Source organism: Maniola hyperantus, chromosome 26, assembly GCF_902806685.2.
Source record: "Maniola hyperantus chromosome 26, iAphHyp1.2, whole genome shotgun sequence".
Classification (NCBI taxonomy): Eukaryota; Metazoa; Arthropoda; class Insecta; order Lepidoptera; family Nymphalidae; genus Maniola; species Maniola hyperantus.
In genome coordinates, this window is record NC_048561.1 from 6,554,206 (window position 1) to 6,575,880 (window position 21,675).

General features: G+C 39.7%; 1 protein-coding gene across 1 annotated transcript in view; it reads left to right on the plus strand.

The window, feature by feature from the left end:
- Window positions 1-3,286: 3,286 nt before the first annotated feature.
- Window positions 3,287-21,675, plus strand: part of cv-d (crossveinless d) — a 43,436-nt gene continuing 25,047 nt past the window's right edge. Inside the window, exons 1-12 of the mRNA XM_034982165.2 lie at window positions 3,287-3,350; window positions 9,335-9,377; window positions 10,595-10,785; window positions 11,407-11,499; window positions 12,450-12,572; window positions 15,511-15,660; window positions 16,303-16,424; window positions 17,045-17,201; window positions 18,575-18,669; window positions 19,555-19,723; window positions 20,245-20,482; window positions 20,985-21,139. Of these exons, the coding sequence (XP_034838056.1) occupies window positions 9,338-9,377; window positions 10,595-10,785; window positions 11,407-11,499; window positions 12,450-12,572; window positions 15,511-15,660; window positions 16,303-16,424; window positions 17,045-17,201; window positions 18,575-18,669; window positions 19,555-19,723; window positions 20,245-20,482; window positions 20,985-21,139 (1,533 nt within the window). The 5' untranslated portion in view covers window positions 3,287-3,350; window positions 9,335-9,337. The remainder of the gene's footprint in view (window positions 3,351-9,334; window positions 9,378-10,594; window positions 10,786-11,406; window positions 11,500-12,449; window positions 12,573-15,510; window positions 15,661-16,302; window positions 16,425-17,044; window positions 17,202-18,574; window positions 18,670-19,554; window positions 19,724-20,244; window positions 20,483-20,984; window positions 21,140-21,675) is intronic.

Sequence of the window (21,675 nt, forward strand, 5' to 3'; positions counted from 1 at the left end):
TCTGTATGCTGATCCAGTAGTTTGAGCTGTGCGTTGATAGATCAGTCAGTCAGTCAATTCTTTTATATATTTAGATATATACTACTAGTACCGACTAGTAAAAAGGATAAAGGAGAAATTTCCAGGATGATACCAGAAAAGAGGGCAACTTTACACACCGTTTTTGTCGTGACAAAGAAGACACAAGTAAAGTATGTTGAAGTACAACAATTATCAATACGAACATCACTTTGAGGCGACCCATTTTGATGTGGTTTATCGTAACTATTTACTGTTTTTATATTCTACTATTTACTAGTACTTACTAATAAATATATACCAAGTGTGGTTTGTACATGTTTCGTTATCTAACTTTAGTTTTGAATCGGTATGCGGGTATTATTATATCAAAAACACATTTTTAGGGTTCCGTAGTAAACAAGGAACCCTTATAGTTTTGCCATGTTCGTCCGTCTGTCCGTCCGTCCGTCCGTCCTCGGTTAATCTCAGAGACTATTAGTGCTAGAAATCTGTAATTTAGCATGAGTATAAATATTAATCACGCCGACAAAGTGGTGAAATAAAATTTTGAAATAAATATTTTTGTTGAAATAAATATTTTTTTAGGGTAGCTCCCCTACATGTAAAGTTGGGATAATTTTTAGGGTTCCGTACCTCAAAAGGAAAAACGGAACCCTTATAGAATCACTTTGTTGTCTGTCTGTCTGTCAGTCTGTCTGTCTGTCAAGAAACCTACAGGGTACTTCCCGTTGACCTAGAATCATGAAATTTGGCAGGTAGGTAGATCTTATAGCTGACATTTGGGGAAAAATCTGAAAACCGCGAATTTAGGGTTGGATCACACAAAAAAATTAAATTGTGGTCATGAACTAATAATTAGTATTTTAAACTTTCGAAGTGAGTGACTATATCAAGTGGGGTATCATATGAAAGGTCTTCACCAGTACATTCTAAAACAGATTTTTATTTATTTTTATGCATCATAGTTTTTGAATTATCGTGCAAAATGTCGAAAAAATACGACTGTAGTACGGAACCCTCATTGCGCGAGCCTGACTCGCACTTGGCCGGTTTTTTTTTCTCGTCTACCCCATAGTGTGGGGTATCGTTGAATAGGTCTTTTAAAAATACTGTGGGTGTTGGAACATCATTTGTCGATTTCTAGATCCGTTTGTAAATATGATGTTTTAAAGTGCTAATTTTTATTAGTCATTTATTTCTGTTTTTCGAGGATTGTGACTACGGAACCCTACACTGCGCGTGGCCCGCCACGCACTTGGCCGGTTTTGTATTTGTATTTATTTTTTTCGTACTTTGTGCTTAGTAGATACTTATATTGACACTAGCTTAGTGGTCTTATTAGTGGGAGGTCCCGGGTTCGATTCCTGGCAGGGGTTTGGAATTTCTAAATTTCTGGTCTGGTCTGGTGGGAGGCTTCGGCCGTGGCTAGTTACCACCCTACCGGCGAAGCCGTGCCGCCAAGCGATTTAGCGTTCCGATACGATGCCGTGTAGAAACCAAATGGCATGGGTTTATTAAAAACTGCCATACCTCTCCCAGGTTAGCCCGCTTCCATATTAGACTGCATCGTCACTTACCACCAGGCGAGATTGCAGTCAAGGGCTAACTTGTATCTGATAAATAAATAAAAAAGAGTCAACGTACCTAGTACCTACAAAAATTGGCAGATCCAAAATGAGTCATCATCATCAACCGATATACGCAAATGCTGGACATAGGTCTCTTGTATAGGGACTTCTACACGCCACGGACTTGCGCCGCCTGAATCCAGCGGCTCCCTGTGACTCGTCTGATGTCGTCCGTCCACCGGTCTTCCAACACTGCGTCTTCCGATGCGAGGTCCCCATTCCAGCACCTTGGGACCCCAACGTCGGTCGGTCAAAAATGAGTGCAAAAACACATTATGACAGTTCATCTTATAATGGTTAGTTGTTAATGAATCTTTAATTCAATAGGTCAAGGGGCAAATGGGTTGTCAACGCCCGTAGATAAGACTCGTTGAATAGCGTTGCAACTCCAAAATTGAAGATTCTGATAATTTAGGTTTAAATATTCCGCTTTGGTATTCTCCATAATGTTCTCAAAAGTGTGCAAATGAGTCATAATCATTTAATCATAATGATTTACTAGCTTATGCTCGCGACTTCGTCCGCGTGGACTACACAAATTTCAAACCCTTATTTCACCCCCTTAGGAGTTGAATTTCCAAAAATCCTTTCTTAGCGGATGCCTACGTCATAATAGCTATCTGCATGCCAAATTTCAGTTCGATCCGTCCAGTAGTTTGAGCTGTGCGTTGATAGATCAGTCAGTCAGTCAGTCAGTCAATCAGTCAGTCAGTCAGTCAGTCAGTCACCTTTTCCTTTTATATATTTAGATTTATTTTGCTCAGATATGGTAGGTACATATTGTATATTATTTACATGGGGTCTTAAAACCAGTCACATATCCTGCCAAGCATGGCGTGCAAAATTAATTGAACATAACATTATTTTAAAAAGGTGAAATGAGATGCTGGGATCTCATTTCACCTTCTTAAAATATTTAATTTAATTTAAAACAACTTTATTGTTACTAAAATTACAGAGAGTAAGAATACAGGATACACTTAAAAAACAAAGAGCGACCTTATCACTAAAGTGATCTCTTCCAGGCAACCCATACTTAAGAACTTATAGAACTGTAAGACGGGGAGTCGCAATGTAGTTATTATATATATATATATATATATATATATAAATAGATATATAGGCATACATAAACATACACTCTAATAGGTACATACTATACAATATAATGTTATATAGTATAATATAATATAATATATACATATATATAAATAATATATAAAATCAATGTAATGTAATTAAACAATAATACATAGCTAACTGTACATATTCTTATCGCAGAAAATCTACAGTGACAGATAGTGTTTCTTAACACGGTTTTTAAAGATCGCCAGCGATTTGGAGCGTCTTGTTATATATCATCATGTAAAAATGTCTATTCCTATGCATTATTTAAAATTATTGTCTTTAACAATGAACTCTTGACCCATAAATTATCGCTATACAAAAAAATCACGTCATTTTATTACTACACTCCCTATTGGTTAAACGGATGAGCCGTAAAAAGATAACACACAGACATACTTTTACACCAGCAATATTATTAGCATTATAATATTTTTTTCTGTCAATTTTGGAGTTACAACCCATTTCCGCTCAGCTTTCTTATAGTGCGAACTACAATCATTCATACGGCTCTCGCACGAGAAATGGTTGGTCTTACACGTAAACTGAATACTGTGTAATTAATACAAAAATTAAGTGAGTATTTTCTATTTATTATAGAAAACTAGAAAAAAAGTCGATTTTAAAGTGGCGAAATAGTTATAGTTAGATATTAGATATAGTGCTTTTTTAGACTAGTGTTTTACATTTTCTGCGTGGGTGCATGAGGTAATTCTGATATTTCTTTTACGTGTTTTGACCTTAGATTCGGTTCAATACCTAATTTAATCGTGAGCTTGAATTTCTTGGACGGGCTTTTCTTGGTTTTTAGGGTTCCATACCTCAAAAGGAAAAAAGAGAAAGGTATTTGAATTTTTTTAGATAGTTTTGATTTTTTCGTGTGGCTCTAGGTCTCAGATTGGGAACACCACTGTGCCATCAGCACAGATGTCCGTGTGGAAAAGAGGTTGATAAATTTGGAATCCACGGACTCTCTTGCCAAAGGAGCTCCGGTAGGCTGTTTAGGCATGGCTCTCTTAACGATACAATTAAAAGAGCTCTTGCCACCATAAATATTCCTGCGCTCATTGAGCCGGCAGGGATTAGTCGGGATGATGGCAAGAGACCTGATGGATTGACGCTGGTTCCCTGGGAACGGGGACGGGCGCTAATGTGGGACGCAACTTGCGTTGACACATTGGCCCCGTGTCATATCAGGAAGACAGCATCAAGACCGGGAGCCGCAGCAGAAACAGCTGAAAACGGCAAGCGGCGCAAGTATGCCTCTCTTATAGAGAGTTACATTTTTGTGCCGTTTGCCGTGGAGACCCTGGGGCCATGGAGTCTTAGTGCTAAAAATTTTTTACGAGACATTTCACCGCGATTAATAGCCTCAACTGGTGACAGAAGGGCTGGCTCATTTTTTGCGCAGCGGATCAGCCTGGCTGTCCAGCGCGGAAATGCAGCCAGTATTCTTGGCACCATTCCACGCGGTCATGATTTATATAGTAATTAGATAAGGCTAGCCTTAAGTTTTATTGTATTAAAAAAAAAATAGTATTTATTAAAAAAAAAAAAAAAAGTTTTGATTTATCGTTCTAAATGTCGAAAAAATTACGACTATAGTACAGAACCCTCAGTGCGTGAATCTGACTCGAACTTGGACATGCTTTTCTTGACTTTTTATTACAATTATGTACTATTTTACTTATGTTTTTTTGAAGATGGAAAATATTAGAAATTACAGCAGGCGTTTGTTCACATAAAATATAATTGTCGACAGAAACTTACTGATTAAGTCAAAGTCAAATAATTTATTCAAATTAGGTAATAAATTCAAAATCCATACTAATATTATAAATGCGAAAGTGTGTCTGTCTGTCTGTCTGTCTGTCTGCTAGCTTTTCACGGCTTGACCGTTCAACCGATTTTGACGAAATTTGGTACAGAGGTAGCTTGCAACCCGGGGAACCCTTGTTGGTTATTGGATTTGTAAGATAATTATTATGCGAACCTAAAACTAAATATACGAGTTAACTAACTTACAGGAAACCCTTAGGACTAAGTGTTTGTGTTATTTTTTCTGTATGTTTCTGTGTTTTTGTATTGTGTACTGTGTTTGCGCTATGGTCCCAAATAAAAGAATATTTATTTAAAAAAAAAACGATAATTTTGGAGTTGCATTGCATTTGGTTTCAGCTATTTTATTAGTGCAAGTTCAGTACATAATATTTAGCCTTGGTTAGATCGTCCAAGTATTTAGCATACGTAAAGTTAGTTTTTGCACGAATTACCTATCTATTTATTAACTATGTACCTAAGTTAAAAAATCTACTGAAACTATCTAATTGCTAGAATATTTGCTGTAAGTATATAAACAGTTAAGGTTCGTACGCACCTGAGCGGCGCGGCGCGGCGCTTCAGCGAGCTGCACGTCGCGGCACAGAGCGTCAAAATATCATTTCTATCATTTTGTATGGCGCATATCGCACTAGAGCGGCGCTGCACAGCGCTTCACCGCGCGTTGCCGCGCGGCACGGCTGGAGAGAATATTTTGAAGCGCAGCGAAGCGACGCGCAGTGCAGTGACGCTAGTGCGACATACCCAGCGGCGCGGCGCGGCGCTTCGCGCTCGTACGCGAACGGGTATAAAGGTTCGTACGCACCTGAGCGGCGCGGCGCGGCGCTTCAGTGAGCTTCACGTCGCGGCACAGAGCTTCAAAATATCATTTCTATCATTTTGTATGGCGCATATCGCACTAGAGCGGCGCGGCGCGGCGCTTCACCGCGCGTTGCCGCGCGGCACGGCTGGAGAGAATATTTTGAAGCGCACCGAAGCGACGCGCAGTGCAGTGACGCTAGTGCGACATACCCAGCGGCGCGGCGCGGCGCTTCAGTATGCGTACGTCGCTCGAATAAGATACACGCGCATCTTGTTAGGTATTTAAAGTACAGGCAAGAATCGGCAAGATAGACCTCAAAATAAATAACGTAGGTTTAATTTTTGACACATGACGTGTTCCTCATGCTCTTAGAAGTATATCCTCAAAGGTCCCAACCCCTAGGATGTCGGCTTCCCGCCTTCCCAGTGTCTAAATGTATAAATGTCTCTCCGAGCGTTATGAGAAAACATCAATGGTAAAAATAATCCTGATTAAATAACTATAATATATTATGTACATATTATACCTACCTACTTCATCTAGGTAGAATTAATAGTTTCGGAAATATGCCTACCTATTGTTGTACTTGTGTTTATATTATACTAGCTTATGCCCGCGACGTCGTCCGCGTGGACTACACAAATCTCGAACCCCTATTTTACCCCCTTAGGGGTTGAATTTTCATAAATCCCTTTTTAGCGGATGTCTACGTCATATTAGCTAGTTAGCTAGCCAGCATGCCAAATTTCAGCCCGATCCGTCAAGTAGTTTGAGCTGTGCGTTGATAGATCAGTCAGTCAGTCACCTTTTTCTTTTATATAGGTATTTAGATATAATATGTACCTGTGTTTACCTGCCTATTTTATATATTCTATTGCACATAAAACAAAGACATTTTGCGAAAATGCTTTTTCTAATGTAATTTCCACAGAACCTAAGGGACTAGCTGATGCCCGCAACTTCGTTCGCGTAGATGTAGGTTTTTTAAAAATCCCGTGGAAACTTTTTGATTTTCGGGATAAAACTAGCCTATGTGTAGGTACACATAGGCTACTTTTATCCTACAGGGTATAATCTATCTCAGGTATATAGGTACTAGTAGGTAATTCCCGGAAATGTGCTCACCTATAGAAAAATCTAAATCCACGCGGACGAAGTCGCAGGCATCATCTAGTTGCATTTTTTTTAGATTTTTAATCCCGTGTGAACTCTTTGATTTTCCGGGATAAAAAGTTGCCTACCTCTGTCAATTCCCGGAATGCAAGCTACCTCTGGTCCAAACTTCATATAAATGGGCCTTTAACAATCCTGTGGAAATTCTTTCATTTTCCAGGATAAAAAGTAGCCTGTCCTTCCCCGGGATGTAATTCAACTTTGTACCAAATTTCATCAAATTCGGTTAAGCTGTTGAGCCGTGAAAAGCTAGTAGATAGACAGACAAATACACTTTTGCGTTGATAATAATATAAGTATGGATATGCATAAATTTTTTTTTATAATTTCCATAAAAACTATCATCATCATCATCAACCGATAGATATGTCCACTGCTGGACATAGGTTTCTTGTAGGATTATATTACCGACCTGTGTGGTATACCTATTGTTTCTAATGTAATTTCCACAAAAACTATTAGGCAATAGCATAAAGAATTTTGTCTTCGACATTCTGAAGTAAATGTGAAATGGTACAGAGTCATTAAGAAGGCGAGGAAACAAAATGTGATATCCTTCTTGATATCGTGACTTTGGTATGTCAGCAATCCATTTCTTCTTCTTTTTTAGGGTTCCGTACCTCAAAAGGAAAAACGGAACTCTTATAGGATCACTTTGTTGTCTGTCTGTCTGTCTGTCTGTCTGTCTGTCTGTCTGTCTGTCTGTCTGTCTGTCTGTCTGTCTATCTGTCTGTCTGTCTGTCTGTCTGTCTGTCTGTCTGTCTGTCTGTCTGTCTGTCTGTCTGTCTGTCTGTCTGTCTGTCTGTCTGTCTGTCTGTCTGTCTGTCCGTCTGTCTGTCAAGAAACCTACAGGGTACTTCCCGTTGACCTAGAATCATGAAATTTGGCAGGTAGGTAGATCTTATAGCTGACATTTGGGGAAAAATCTGAAAACCGTGAATTTAGGGTTAGATCACACAAAAAAAATTAAATTGTGGTCATGAACTAATAATTAGTATTTTCAACTTTCGAAGTGAGTGACTATACCAAGTGGGGTATCATATGAAAGGTCTTCACCTGTACATTTTAAAACAGATTTTTATTTATTTTTATGCATCATAGTTTTTGAATTATCGAATTCATACGACTGTAGTACGGAACCCTCATTGCGCGAGCCTGACTCGCACTTGGCCGGTTTTTTCTCTTCGATAATTCGTTCTTCTTCTGCACAACAAAGAAATAATAATCAAATCCTCTTCACTGTCGCTCATCTTGCGACGTTGTTGCTCGTACGCGAACGGGTATAAAAGTGACGCGCAAGTGACGCGAGCTGCCGCGTACTGAAGCTGTAGTGCGATAGGCACCGTCGAGCGGCCTGAGGTGACGCGTTCTGCAGTCGGACTGAAGCGCCGCGCCGCGCCGCTCAGGTGCGTACGAACCTTAAAAGTGACGCGCAAGTGACGCGAGGTGCCGCGTACTGAAGTTGTAGTGCGGTAGGCACCGTCGAGCGGCCTGAGGTGACGCGTTCTGCAGTCGGACTGAAGCGCCGCGCCGCGCCGCTCAGGTGCGTACGAACCTTAAGGCCTCGTTTACGGAGACGCGGGGCGTCGCGCGTTGCGATGGGCGGCGCGGCCCGCACTGAATTTAAACATATGGCGTTGTATGAGTGCGTTTACGGAGACGCAATTTTATACGCGGTAGTTTGAGATAGAGCGTTTTTTGCGGTCGAGCCCGCGGATGGCATCGACGCGTCTCACGCGGCGTTCATCGTGCATGCATCGCGCACGCGGCGGCAATTCTCGATGAAGCGATGCCCGCAGCGGAACCTTCTGTCAGTCTTTATTTGGAAATCACATAACGCAGACGCGCCCGCCGCGTGCAACGCCGCGGGCACAGCAGCGGGCGCCGCCACTCTTCCTGCCTCGCATCTCTATGAACAACATCGTGTATTGGCATATGTTTGTGATTACGCGTGCGATGCTAAGTGCCGCCTCACCGTAAACAAAAGAAACGTACGACGCGTCGCGAGACGCCACGACACACGCGACGCGTGACGCCCCGCGTCTCCGTAAACGAGGCCTTACTATGGTCAATTCTAATTTTCAAAGTTTGGAACATCGGCGCAAGGTTGCCTGTCTATCGGTATTTTACAGGATATACTTATTATTTCGGAGAATGTGCAGAAGAACTTTTCGAGCTGGTTCCTCCTTCACCTTTCTACTATCGTACCGCAAGGCATCGGCAAGGTCTGCTGGTCTGAACGATGTTTAGTAAATCCATCCATACTAATATTATAATTGCGAAAGTGTTCCGTCTGTCTGTCTGTCTGCTAGCTTTTCACGGCCTAACAGTTTAACCGATTTTGATGAAACTTAATACAGAGTTAGCTTACATGCCGGGGAAGGACATAGGCTACTTCTTATCACGGAAAATCAAAGAGTTCCTACGGGATTTAAAAAAAAATTAATTCCACGTTGACAAAGTCGCGGGCATCAGTTACAGTACGCAGCTAAAAGTAATTTACATCGGCCTTTAGAATGACATTTCAGCTTTGTAGAGCGTTGTCTCTGTCACTCATACCTATATTATGACGTTTTGTCAGTCTCAACGACAGGGACAACGCTCTACAAATCTGCTATCTCCTTCTAAAGGTCGATGTACATTACTTTCGTACATATGTTTTGTACCTACTTGCTAGTTAGAACAAATATTTGCCAAATGATTTGTCAATTGTATTTATTCAAATATTGTTTATTTTTGCTTATAGATAATGGACGTAATGAGACTTAATTGTTTTCTTTTATTGACTGGTGAGTAACTTTAATTTTATATTATCAATCCTACTATTGCCTCGTTGGTCTAGTAATATGTTCGACTGCGGATGACGAGGCTCTGGGTTCGATTCCCGGGACGTGCCAAAATTGAGTCAAACCGTGAAGAAACTTTCAGTACAAACCCGGTGTTAGGAAGTTGGTGGTGTGTAACTCCTGTACTTCGGAGAGCACGTAAAGTCGTTGGACCTGGCTGGTCTCTCTCCGGTCGTGTCGGATTTCCGTCCCATCAGGCTAGCTATGAGAATGGGGAAATCGAAAGTACACCGTAGGTATATGGAGAAATCTCTGGCATCTAGGTTTCCTCACTTTGTTTTCCTTCATTGTTAAAGCAAATGGTATCTAATTCTTAAATGGTAAGTACTTAGGTATCTAGATTATAAAAGTTAGAGGTGCAGACCTGGGACCTGGGACCTTCTGAACCCTCTCCCCCCTGCCCCTTCCACCCCCTCCCCCTGAATAAGAAGCCCATGTCCTAACTGCTACGCTGTCATGAAAGACATTGTAGGTATAATCACTACACTTATTATAAATGCGAAAGTGTGTTTGTTTGTTGGTTTGTCCTTCAATCACGTCGCAACGGAGCAACGGATTGACGTGATTTTTTGCACGGGTATAGTTAAAGACCTGGAGAGTGACATAGGCTACTTTTTATCCCGGAAAATGAAAGAGTTCTCACGGGATTTTTAAAAACCTAAATCCTCGCAAACGAAGTCGCGGGCATCAACTAGTCTCTATATATAAAAACTAGCTTATGCTCGCGACTTCGTCCGCGTGGACTACACAAATTTCAAACCCCTATTTCACCCCCTTAGGGGTTGAATTTTCAAAAATCCTTTCTTAGCGGATGCCTACGTCATAATAGCTATCTTCATGCCAAATTTCAGCCCGATCCGTCCAGTAGTTTGAGCTGTGCGTTGATAGATCAGTCAGTCAGTCAGTCAGTCAGTCAGTCAGTCAGTCAGTCAGTCACCTTTTCCTTTTATATATTTAGATGAAGCGCTGAATGTGGTGCTGATCGCAAATCTCGAGAACAGCTGAACCGATTTCGCTAATTCTTTTTTCATAATATGCCTTGAAGTACGAGGATGGTTCTTACGGAGAGAAAAATTTAAAAAATTGCCTGAAAAAGAATCGACTGTTAAGCGGTACGAAGTTCGCTGGGACAGCTAGTTATTTATATTTTTCTATTCCAGTTTTCACGACGGTCACTTCAGCTGGAATCCAGAACCTTTTCCCGGAAATAAAGCAGTACAGCTATGTGGTGAAAAGCAACGTTTCCACCGGCTCGTTCGACGGCGTCTCGTACTGGAGTATGGAGGGGAGGCTGCTCGTTGTCGTATACGATAACTTTACGAGGGTCCGACTCAAACTTGACGATTTAGAGGTACCTACTTAAAATATTTCATCATCATCACCACCATAATCATCATCATAATCATCATCATCTTCATTATCATCATTATCACCATAATCATCATCATCTTCATTAACAACCGATAGACGTCCACTGCTGGATATAGATTTCTTGGACTTCCACACGCCAAAATTATTTAGTTAGAGAAGTCTCTAAAGTTAAAAAAAACTGTTTGGTGAAAAGTTAGTGCATGACAATAATTATTACGACAGTGAAAATTGTGGTTAATGTAGAAAACAAGGACATTAAAGTAAACTGTGCATTTAAGTTAATACGGATGCGAGAGACAATTGTAACTATAAGTTTAATGAACTCGTGTAACCATTTTTAAAATTTTCTGTCGTAGTCATTTATATTTGTTTTTTTATTGTAAGTACTACATATTTTGCTAAAAGACCTACCTACCTGGCAAATTTCATGATTCTAGGTCAACGGGAAGTACCGTGTAGGTTTCTTGACAGACAGACGAGACAGACAGACAACAAAGTGATCCTATAAGGGTTCCGTTTTTCCTTTTGAGGTACGGAAAACTAAAAATATACTGGGTTGGTTTTACCAGTAAAACTAAAAATAACTCTGGTTACATTTCAGACTTCAACATTCAGCCATAACTCTGGTTATTCATCATATCAGTCAGCGGAAGCAGCAAATTACCTGAAACTACCTTGGGAGTTGGAGTACAAAGTAAGGACTTGTAACTGACTAGCCAAGCCTTTACTAGAATACTTAATAGAGATTTGGGGATGTGCATATAAAACTAATTTAAAGGATCTTCAAATATCACAAAACAAATTGTTAAAAGTTTTATTCCAACTAGACTATCGCTTCCCGACCAAAGAATTATATAAGAAAACTGATCAACTATCTATTAGTCAATTATACAAATACAAAACATGCATACTAGTTAGAAAAATACTCTTAGAGTCCGTACATACACAAATCACTTTTAAGACAAAATCTCATAGACATGGTACACGGAACAAACATAAACTACAATTAACTAAAGCTAGGACTAATTGTGGGATGAAAACTATACAGCTTGAGGGAGTGCTACTATATAATAACTTGCCGAAAGACATTTTTAACGAAAAATCTTTTCCAAAATTTAAAGCAAAATTAAAAAAATATTGTCAAACTATAGTTTTAAAATATATATAAGTTTTATTATTGTATAAATTCACCGTATCTTAAATAATATTTTCTTCTATATATTTTATGTTCTCATGTAAGTGAACTTTTGTTCTTTTTTGAGAAAATAAAGTCTTTAAACCTAAAAGTTCTTTAGTATAGTTACCGGCAGTTAAATAGTCGTAACAGACAGTTCAGTAATCTCGGAGATTTCGGTGCATTTAGGTAGAAAAACACAACTCCTCCTTTTATGAAAGTCGGTTAAAAAAGTAGTCTATGTTACTCCCTGATTAATCCTCTACTTGCTTGTGAAAGTCCCGTCAAAATAGGTTTAGCCGTTTCGAAGATTAGCCCGTTCAAACAGACACAAAAATTTTAGAAACGTTAATTCAGGTATGGTGCAGTTCAAATACGAGGGTAGTTATTTCGATTCTACAAACAGACACTTGGATTTTATTTATTAGTATAGATGTATGAGTATGTACGTGAGATTGAATATTTTTCAGGAGGATGGTCTAATAAATATGATGTACATAGGCGAAGAGCCAGTGTGGTCGAGCAACATGAAGAGAGGCATATCTGCTAACTTTCAACTCAAAAGTGGCGCAAATGGCGCTTATACTGAAGAGGTATACGAACTCTGTAGTTATTAAATTGATTTTGTAATTAATGAATACGTTAAAGCCGGTTAAGTTTAAAGCCCGGACTCCACCAGAGCGGAGATGTGCGGAGATGTCTGAAGCGAATACGAGAAGAGATGTTTTTCAGCAAGGGTGTATCCACCGAAGCTGTCTTTCTTTCTTTCTTCATTCTGGGCTGGTTTCCGCACTTAAACGTTTCCGTCTGTTGTGCGTGCATCGCCCCTCCCCGCTGAAGTCTTCACTCCAGCCATCCAAGCTCGCTCCAGAAGCCGAGTAGACCGCCCAGGTTGCCGAGGGCTTCTTGGAGTGAGGTCGGGGAACCTAAATGGCGTTCGCGTTGCTCTACTACGCCCGTGCACTCCAGGAGTACGTGCGTCTGTGTTTCATCAACCTCCATGCAGGCCCTGCACAGAGGACTGTCGGTGACACCTATAACGAAAAGGTGTTTGTTTAGTGGGCTATGCCCTGTTATGAGTCCCACCCATAGAGCAGAAACAAAGAGGAGTTGGCCTAAGCAACTGTGCACTGTGATTTTCAACTAGGTCCTGACGTCATCACTGTGGGCGGGGCCTTAGTTAGTATGCTGTCTGCGTTCGTCAGGTTCACATATATTGAGACTCGTATTATCGGTGTGTTTTCGCGTTTTTAAGAACAAAAGGATGAAGTGTTGTGTTTTATCGTGTCAAAGTTATTCAGACAGACGTTCTGATGCTATGAATGGTATCACATTTCATTTGTAAGTAATTTTATACGTAATTATTAAAATAGTTCTAGATTATTGACATCTAGTGTGAGATAGCTGAACTATGTAGTGACATCAATATATCGATGTTAGGTCGCTAAGCGAGTAGTTTTGCTACTAACCCGCAGATGGAAAATTGAGAAGTGGGCGGCGTTCCACAACCCCTCACCCCGCAAAATGTCACTCGATATTTCATAGGGAAATCTTAATACAACATCTCCTCTTTGTTTCTGCTCTATGGTCCCACCACCTCCACCGAAGCTGTGCGGAGATGCGTACTGGCTAGACTAGAGCGATGTGTGCTGACTAGAGCGAAACTGAACTGCGTGCGGCGAGCGTTAGATGTCGAGTGAACGCACAGTTTAGCGCGATCTGACACGAAAGGCAGGCGTCTCAGTCATGTCACTATTACAAAAACTGTATCTTCTTTTACTTGAAGAAGAAGAACTAGAGTCTTAAGGTGACGCAGGACGCTCGACCGAAATTGGCAGCGCACGTGGGTAACATGTTTGCTTTTCACTTGACATTGTATGTGAAATTTGAGAGGCACGATGATTTTCACCGAAATCAAGCGCGCGAAAAGGGTTCAGGAAAAGTATTTTTGAGAAAAAACTGCTGAATTTATGTTTGCAAAGTAAAATTATTTCAACTAATGAATAAATAAACTACGTCTAATGATAAATTGTTTTAGAATTTTCATATCCCTAATCTTATTTATTTACGCCCAAAGTTGTCATTAATTTAGTGTTAAAATAGGAATCTTTTGAGCCTCGTAACTTTTAAATCAATACTTTTTTCAATGTTTTATATATCAATAAACCTAGATAATGACGAGATAAATCGATATAATTCTTAGTTTTGTGTGTACAATATCGAATATTGTTGTAATTTCCCTCCTACGTTTGTATGAAGAAAGCACTGAACTGAGTCCCCTTAAGAAGCAGAATTGACGCCGCTCACTGCACGCGGCTCACATTTCATCTCGTCTCCGCTACGCGCCGTCGCCAGCTTGCGAGCTACAGCTTACATCTCCGCATCGATCGTGCTGTACAAATATGATACATGTCCACTCAGTGGTATCCACTGAAGCATAGCGGAGACGAGATGCGGTAATAACGAAATTCTATTGGTTGTTTTTTTAGAATAGAATAGAATAGAATGTTTTTTTATTCATGTAAACTTTTTAAAAGTGCTTATGAATAGTCAGGTTTAATTTACCACTGGTTCGGAATGCCGTTCCTACCGAGAAGAACCAGCAAGAAACTCGGCGGTTGCTCTTTTTAATTTTTCAATTTACAATGTTATTATACCGTACTATACAAGCCATTGCAGCCCCGTGCATTGCTGGAGCGAGTCAAATCCAAGCTTTTTTATCGTTTACATAGTCTGCGACTGTATAATATGCTTTTTTTAGGAGCATACTTTTAACACATTTTTTAAACTTGTGTAAAGGCAAGTCTAAAATTGCTTGTGGAATTTTATTATAAAATATTACACTCATTCCCACAAATGACTTTCGCACCTTCCATAGGCGGAGCGCAGGAGTTTAAGTCACATCTCCTCTCCTCTCGTCTCGTTTCCGTTCTGGTGGAGTCCGGGACTTAAAAGTAAAGTCCATAATATACTATGGTACCTTGAATCAAGTACAAGACAACCCACCACCTGCCATGGTTCCACCAACCTCGCGGTTATATGGGCCGAATCGCGAGAGGGCGCCCGTTCGGTACTTGCTCTTGGCGTTTTCCCGGGGCGCCTTCTTGACTCCCTACAAGTTCTTCTCTATCTTCTCTAATAATATTAAAGATTCTGCGACGTCCTTGGCGCAGTGATAAGCACTGTGGTCTTATTAGTGGGAGGTCCCGGGTTCGATTCCTGGCAGGGGTTTTGAATTTTATAATTTCTAAATTTCTGGTCTGGTCTGGTGAGAGGCTTCGGTCGTGGCTAGTTACCACCCTAACGGTAAAGCCGTGCCGCCAAGTGATTTAGCGTTCCGGTACGATGCCGTGTAGAAACCAAAGGGGCGCCATACCCCTTCCAGGTTAGCCCGCTTCCATCTTAGACTTACCACCAGGCGAGACCCGTGCTCAGTAATGAGATGGCAATGGGTTGATCATGATGATGATTATGAAAAGCTTGGAGATGAAGAAGTTATATTTTTTGTTTTTTTTTTTGTTACTTTTGCAGCCTTGTCTATACAACAATTATTGTGAGACCAAATACGTGGTACAAGGGAACACAATCAGGAAATATCTAGCGTCCGTGGACCGATACCATAAGATCTTCCCAGACATGTGGAGCTCGGTGCCTTGGATGATGAACGACCATCGTTACACTGTAAGAATTATTGATTACTTGCTGATGTCCGCGACTTCGTCCACGTGGAATTAGGTTTTTTAAAAATCCCGTGGGAACTCTTTGATTTTCCGGGATAAAAAGTAGCTCATGTGTTAATCGAGGGTAAAATCTATCTCCATACCAAATTTCAGCAAAATCCGTCCAGTAGTTTTTGCGTGATTGAGTAACAAACATCCAAACTTTCACATTAATAATATTATTCGGATTAGGATATTAGAATTAGGATGATTTTGCTATGAAACCAAATACGTGGTACAAGGGAACACAATAATTGGCTTTTTTCTTTGAATAAATTGGTGCTACTAGAAGAAGAAGAAGAAGAAGAAGAAGAAAAACGTTTATTTTTTAAAGCTGTACCACACATTACCAGTTAGGTTACTACACTACAGGGCGACACGTCTATCTTGACGCGTGGCGAAAATCGGAATTAACGTTGCCGTCAAGTGTCCCCTTTGTTCTTGTTTGAATATTCTAAGCCTTTGTTCTCCAACAGCGCCCCCCTGTCAATGTCATTCAAGTGCCAAGAGGGCCTTGTCGCACTGTACATAAAAAAGCAAAAGTCACTATCCTAGACTGGAATTCCACTGGAATTCAATTGGAATGGTATTGTTTTTATTTCAGCTGGAGAGTGTCACCACAGCCGAGCGAGTTTACGAACTAAGCGACAAAGGGTTGAGCAGCATGACCATGAACGGAGCCTTTCGATACAGGACCAATGGCCATGTGTTGTCTGTGAGGACTGAGTAAGTTTTTCATCATCATCATCATCATCATGACCAACCCACGACCGGCTCACTACAGAGCAGGGGTCTCCTCTCAGAGTAAGAAGGGTTATGGCCATAGTCTACCATGCTGCGGATTGGCAGACTTTAAAAAATCTGCGGAAGCGCATGTCAATGAAGCTGATTTTGAGTTTTTATTAAAAAAACTGGATAATGCGCATCAGGCTCGTGCACCGAGGGTTCCGTACTACAGTCGTATTTCTTCGACATTTTGCACGATAAATCAAAAACTATGATGCATAAAAATAAATAAAAATCTGTTTTAGAATGTACAGGTGAAGACCTTTCATATGATACCCCACTTGATATAGTTATCTTACTTCGAAAATTGAAAATACTATTATTAGTTCATGACCACAATTTTTTTTTTGTGTGATGTAACCACATATTCACGGTTATCAGATTTTTCCCCGAATGTCTGCTATAAGAATACCTACCTGCCAAATTTCATAATTCTAGGTCAACGGGAAGTACCCTGTAGGTTTCTTGACAGACAGACAACAAAGTGATCCTATAAGGGTTCCGTTTTTCCTTTTGAGGTACGGAAGAAACGGTATTATTCGTATTGTTATTTTTCGTAGGTTATCCCTTTATTACGAATCGGATTTCCCCCCGGTAACGGTTGAGAAACTCAACGTGACAGAAACCAGTTTGGAGTATGTACCAGGGAGTTATGAGGACTGGACCAATGGCATTCGGCAGATCTCTCAGGGTGAGCTGAAGAATAAAACGTATGAGGTAAGGAAGCTCAGCCTCCTTTGTTGTTGTTCTAGTATTTACTTATGAGATTTTAGTCCAGTAAATAGAGCATTTAACCCTGACCATAAAATGACAAAATGCTGACAGATCCAGGTGGAGCTACGATCGCAATCTTGAGGGAAAGTTTTTGGCTGATATCTCGGAAACTATCCACTTTAGGACAAAAATTATTTAAACTATTATTGTAGAAAATAAAATTTCGAATCTTTTGTTTTCTGTAAACTTTTTGTAAAAATTTACCGTTTACGATTTATGGCCGATTGAATGAACCGGTTTTTCTATTTCGGCCGATAACTTTTAAAATATTGGAAAAACCGGTTCATTAAATCAGCCATAAATCGTAAACGGTAAGTTTTACAAAACGGTTTACAAGATATCAAAGATGTAAAATTTTATTTTCTACAATAATGGTTTATATAATTTTTACCCTAAAGTGGATAGTTTTCGAGATATCGGCCAAAAACTTTCCTTCAAGATTGCGATCGAAGCTCCACATCGGAAATTTAGTGCGAAGTTGACCAAACAAAACGGTTTTATTTACTGTACTATCTCTGGGACCAACGGCTTAAGCTTAAGGCGAAATGGGATTGAAGTTGTACACGGGTGCTCTCTAAGACGCGTTGCGGGTGACCGGCGGCGGGGTGATTACGTAAAACGTTGCAGTAGCGACAGCAACGCGACAGCAGTAGCGATGCGATAGTTCATTTGCTGTCTCTCTTCTTCTTCTTATGTTGCTTTGTGGCTATTGCTGTCTCTCTGTAGCCGCTGTTACGTGTGACGTTTGACAGCAATGATCGCGAGATTTACGTCTGTCGCAAGCCTGTCGCGAGATACGCAATCACCTTGCGGGACTCGGGAGCGGTAGTCTGGGCCGCTCGAGCGCAAAGTTGCACGCTTGTTATAAATATTTATATTTAAAATTCTATGTGCTCTGTTATAATAATAATAAAATAATACCGTAATCCCATAGTGTATTAAACGTTGAACGTAAATATGAAATTTTATTAAAATTGGTTTTATATCAATCGAATAAAACTGATTTTTCTCCTAATGGTCGTGTAAAAATGCGTATTTTGGGAGAAATTTCGAGATTTTTTTTGTGTCTAGCCAAATTGTGCCAATGCAATCGTGTTTTGGCTCTCGTAATTCACTAAAGGATATCTTTAGTTTTTATCATATTAAAAAATAAATAAACAAATTTGTAGTTTTTGAGGCGAAAACTTGATTGAAATGTCTCTCAACACCGCTTCTGGGACGCATATCGCCTTAACGTATTCTCCGAGGTATGGAGAACACGGAGAGGTCAAATTCGGACCTTCAGATGTTTTCAAACAATTTGAATTTTTTTTCAGATTCTTCTCAAAATTGCAAGAAAAGGTATCGATGCAGACAATATCGTGAGAAATGCAAGCCTCATACACAGCTTGGATTTCGTTGATCTTCTAAAGTAAGTCTTACTTAGACTGGGTATTACTTAGACTGGGTATTACTTAGACTGGGTGCCGATTACAAAAATGTCATCATTTTCAAAACCAAGGACTTAATATAATATTTGGAAATATCTTGAATTTCACTTTTTTTAGGGTTCCGTACCTCAAAAGGAAAAACGGAACCCTTATAGGATCACTTTGTTGTCTGTCTGTCTGTCTGACCATCTGTCCGTATGTCCGTCTGTCCGTCGTCGTGTCTGTCAAGAAAACCTATAGGGTACTTCCCGTTGACCTAGAATCATGATATTTGGTAGATAGGTAGATCTTATAGAACAAGTAAAGGAATATATCCGAACACCGTGAATTTGTGGTTACATCACAAAAAAATTAAAATGTGTTTACGTTTGCCGTGAACACATTTTACTGACAGCGCCATCTATACGTGATTTGATAAAATAAAATCTTGCAGTGTTGCACATAAAAATGTTAAAATATCTTGTACGATAGCACGGAACCCTTCGTGCGCTAGTCTGACTCGCACTCGACCGGTTTTTAGAATAAATATAGTTTTTCTTAAATAATTAGAGCCTCAATAGCTCAACCGGTATAGGAGTGGACTGAAAACCGAAAAGTCGACGGTTCAAACCCCGCCCGTTGCACTATTGTCGTACCTACTCCTAGCACAAGCCTGACGCTTAATTGGAGAGGAAATGGGAATATTAGTCATTTAATATGGCTAATATTCTTTAAAAAAAAATTACATTATTATGTCCAGAATATTCTAATCTAACAAATGGGTATTTATTTGTTAGCTGGTATAAAAAACGAAGTTCATTTATATTATGTAAACCAACGATCAATTTGTGTAACATTCAATTTTAATTTCTTTACTTTCTTTTCAGCACAATATCACATTTATCGTACGAATCTCTGGTGAAACTCTTCGGAGGTCTAGTACTAGGCACTAGTTATGACCTAGAAACTGCAAGGAACATCTTCCTAGAAGTGTTGCCACATGCTCGAAGCGATGATTGTGTCAGGCTGATTAGATACCTCGTCGTCGAAGAACGGGTACGTTAACAATAAAGAGGTGTCCCCCAGGGTCGACAATTTGGGCCAGTTTCATTTCATAGTTATACAGATGATATTATGTAAATTTTATATAAAATATTACTTAGTATGGGAAAAATAAAATGTATTTTATCATAATTATACATTATTTAAGAAAAAACACAAGTTTCTTGTTTTTTATTATTAATTCACGATATCAAAATAAGACTAAAGAATGATTAAGAATTTGTAATCGTCCGAGTTAAGTAAGGTATCTTGCACTTCCATCACTTATAAGTGATATCACTCTTTTTTTAATTTTATGGTATTCATGAATTTCAAGGTGTTCTTAAAATTTAACTAATTAGAGGTAGACGGGAGGATAATATCAGTAGGTCTATTGATTTCCTTCAGCTGTTTAATTTAACGACGTTTAATTCCCAAAAAGAACACACACAAAGATAAGAAATATTATTTATTATTATTAATATTATTTTCGCTGAGCCTCAACCGTAATTTAAGGTGATACTGAAACATTTTAGGAAAAAATAGAAGACGTCACTCTACTATCCCTCATCCGGAAACTTCCTTTTAACGTGGACGTCAAAAGCCAAGGCCTCCTCGAGGAGTTGGAGACGTTCAGCAAGCTGAGCATGGACTTCTCCCAGGACATCCGGCACGCGGGGATATTGACGTTCGCGATACTGGTGTCAAAGGTGTATGGTGTCAAGAGAGACTACTTTGACAACATTGTCGTGAAGTACTTTAGGATGTATAGTGGTTAGTATAATTTTTAGGGTTCCGTACCTCAAAAGGAAAAACAGAACGCTTATAGGATCACTTTTCTGTCTGTCAAGAAACCTACAGGGTACTTCCCGTTGACCTAGAATCATGAAATTTGGCAGGTAGGTAGGTATTATAGCAGACATAATGGGAAAACTCTGAAAACCGTGAATTTGTGGTTACATAACACAAAAAAAATTGAATTGTGGTCATGAACTAATAATTAGTATTTTAAATTTTCGAAGTAAGATAACTATATCAAGTGGGGTATCATATGAAAGGTCTTCACCTGTATGATATTCTAAAACAGATTTAATTTATTTTTATGCATCATAGTTTTTGAATTATCATGCACAATGTTTAAAAAATACGACTGTAGTACGGAACACTCGTTGCGCGAGCCTGACTCGCACTTGGCCGGTTTTTTTGCATCATCCCAATTTGTCGATTTTAGAAACTGTCCTCCCAGAATTTTTAATGAATCCCCTTAAATTTTCAGAATGTCCCCAATACCTGGACCGCATGATATGGCTACAAGGTCTGTGCAACCTGGGCCACTCCGCAGCATCTTACACCAGCACCATCTACAGCGACAAGACACGAGATCGACACGAAAGACTTTGGGCTTCGCTTTCTTGTAACTGGAATTATAGCGTGAGTTCTTCTTTCTTCTTTTAACAGCAGCCATTTGCTGGTTCTTCTCGGAAAGGCAAGGGATCGTTGGATTTGTAAAGTTTCAGCTAGACACAAAAATATTTGAGAGGGGCTCCAGCTCCATATATTACTCATTATTCTTTGAATTCTGAACGCGCCCGAAAAAAACTTTATCCATAGAATCTTCTTAAATTAGAATATCTCTCACGGTCTGACTTGTGCAGAAACTTCTTACTAAAACCTCCGCGGTACTGGCGCCTGTTGTATAAGTCCCGCAAATTGCTAATACGCGTGGCTGCCATTTTGTGACGTCAGCACTAGACTGAAGTTTCGAGCTGATGGTATATTTTATTTGGTATATTTATTTACTTTTAAAAAGTTTACATGAATAAAAAAAACATTCTATTCTATTCTATTCTATTCGGCTGACGACAAAATAACGTCATTTCGATGTTAATGAGACATGGTTCCAGCGCAATAGCAATTTGCGGGACTTGTATCAAGTATCGTTTTCCTCGCTGTAGTGAGATGAAAGG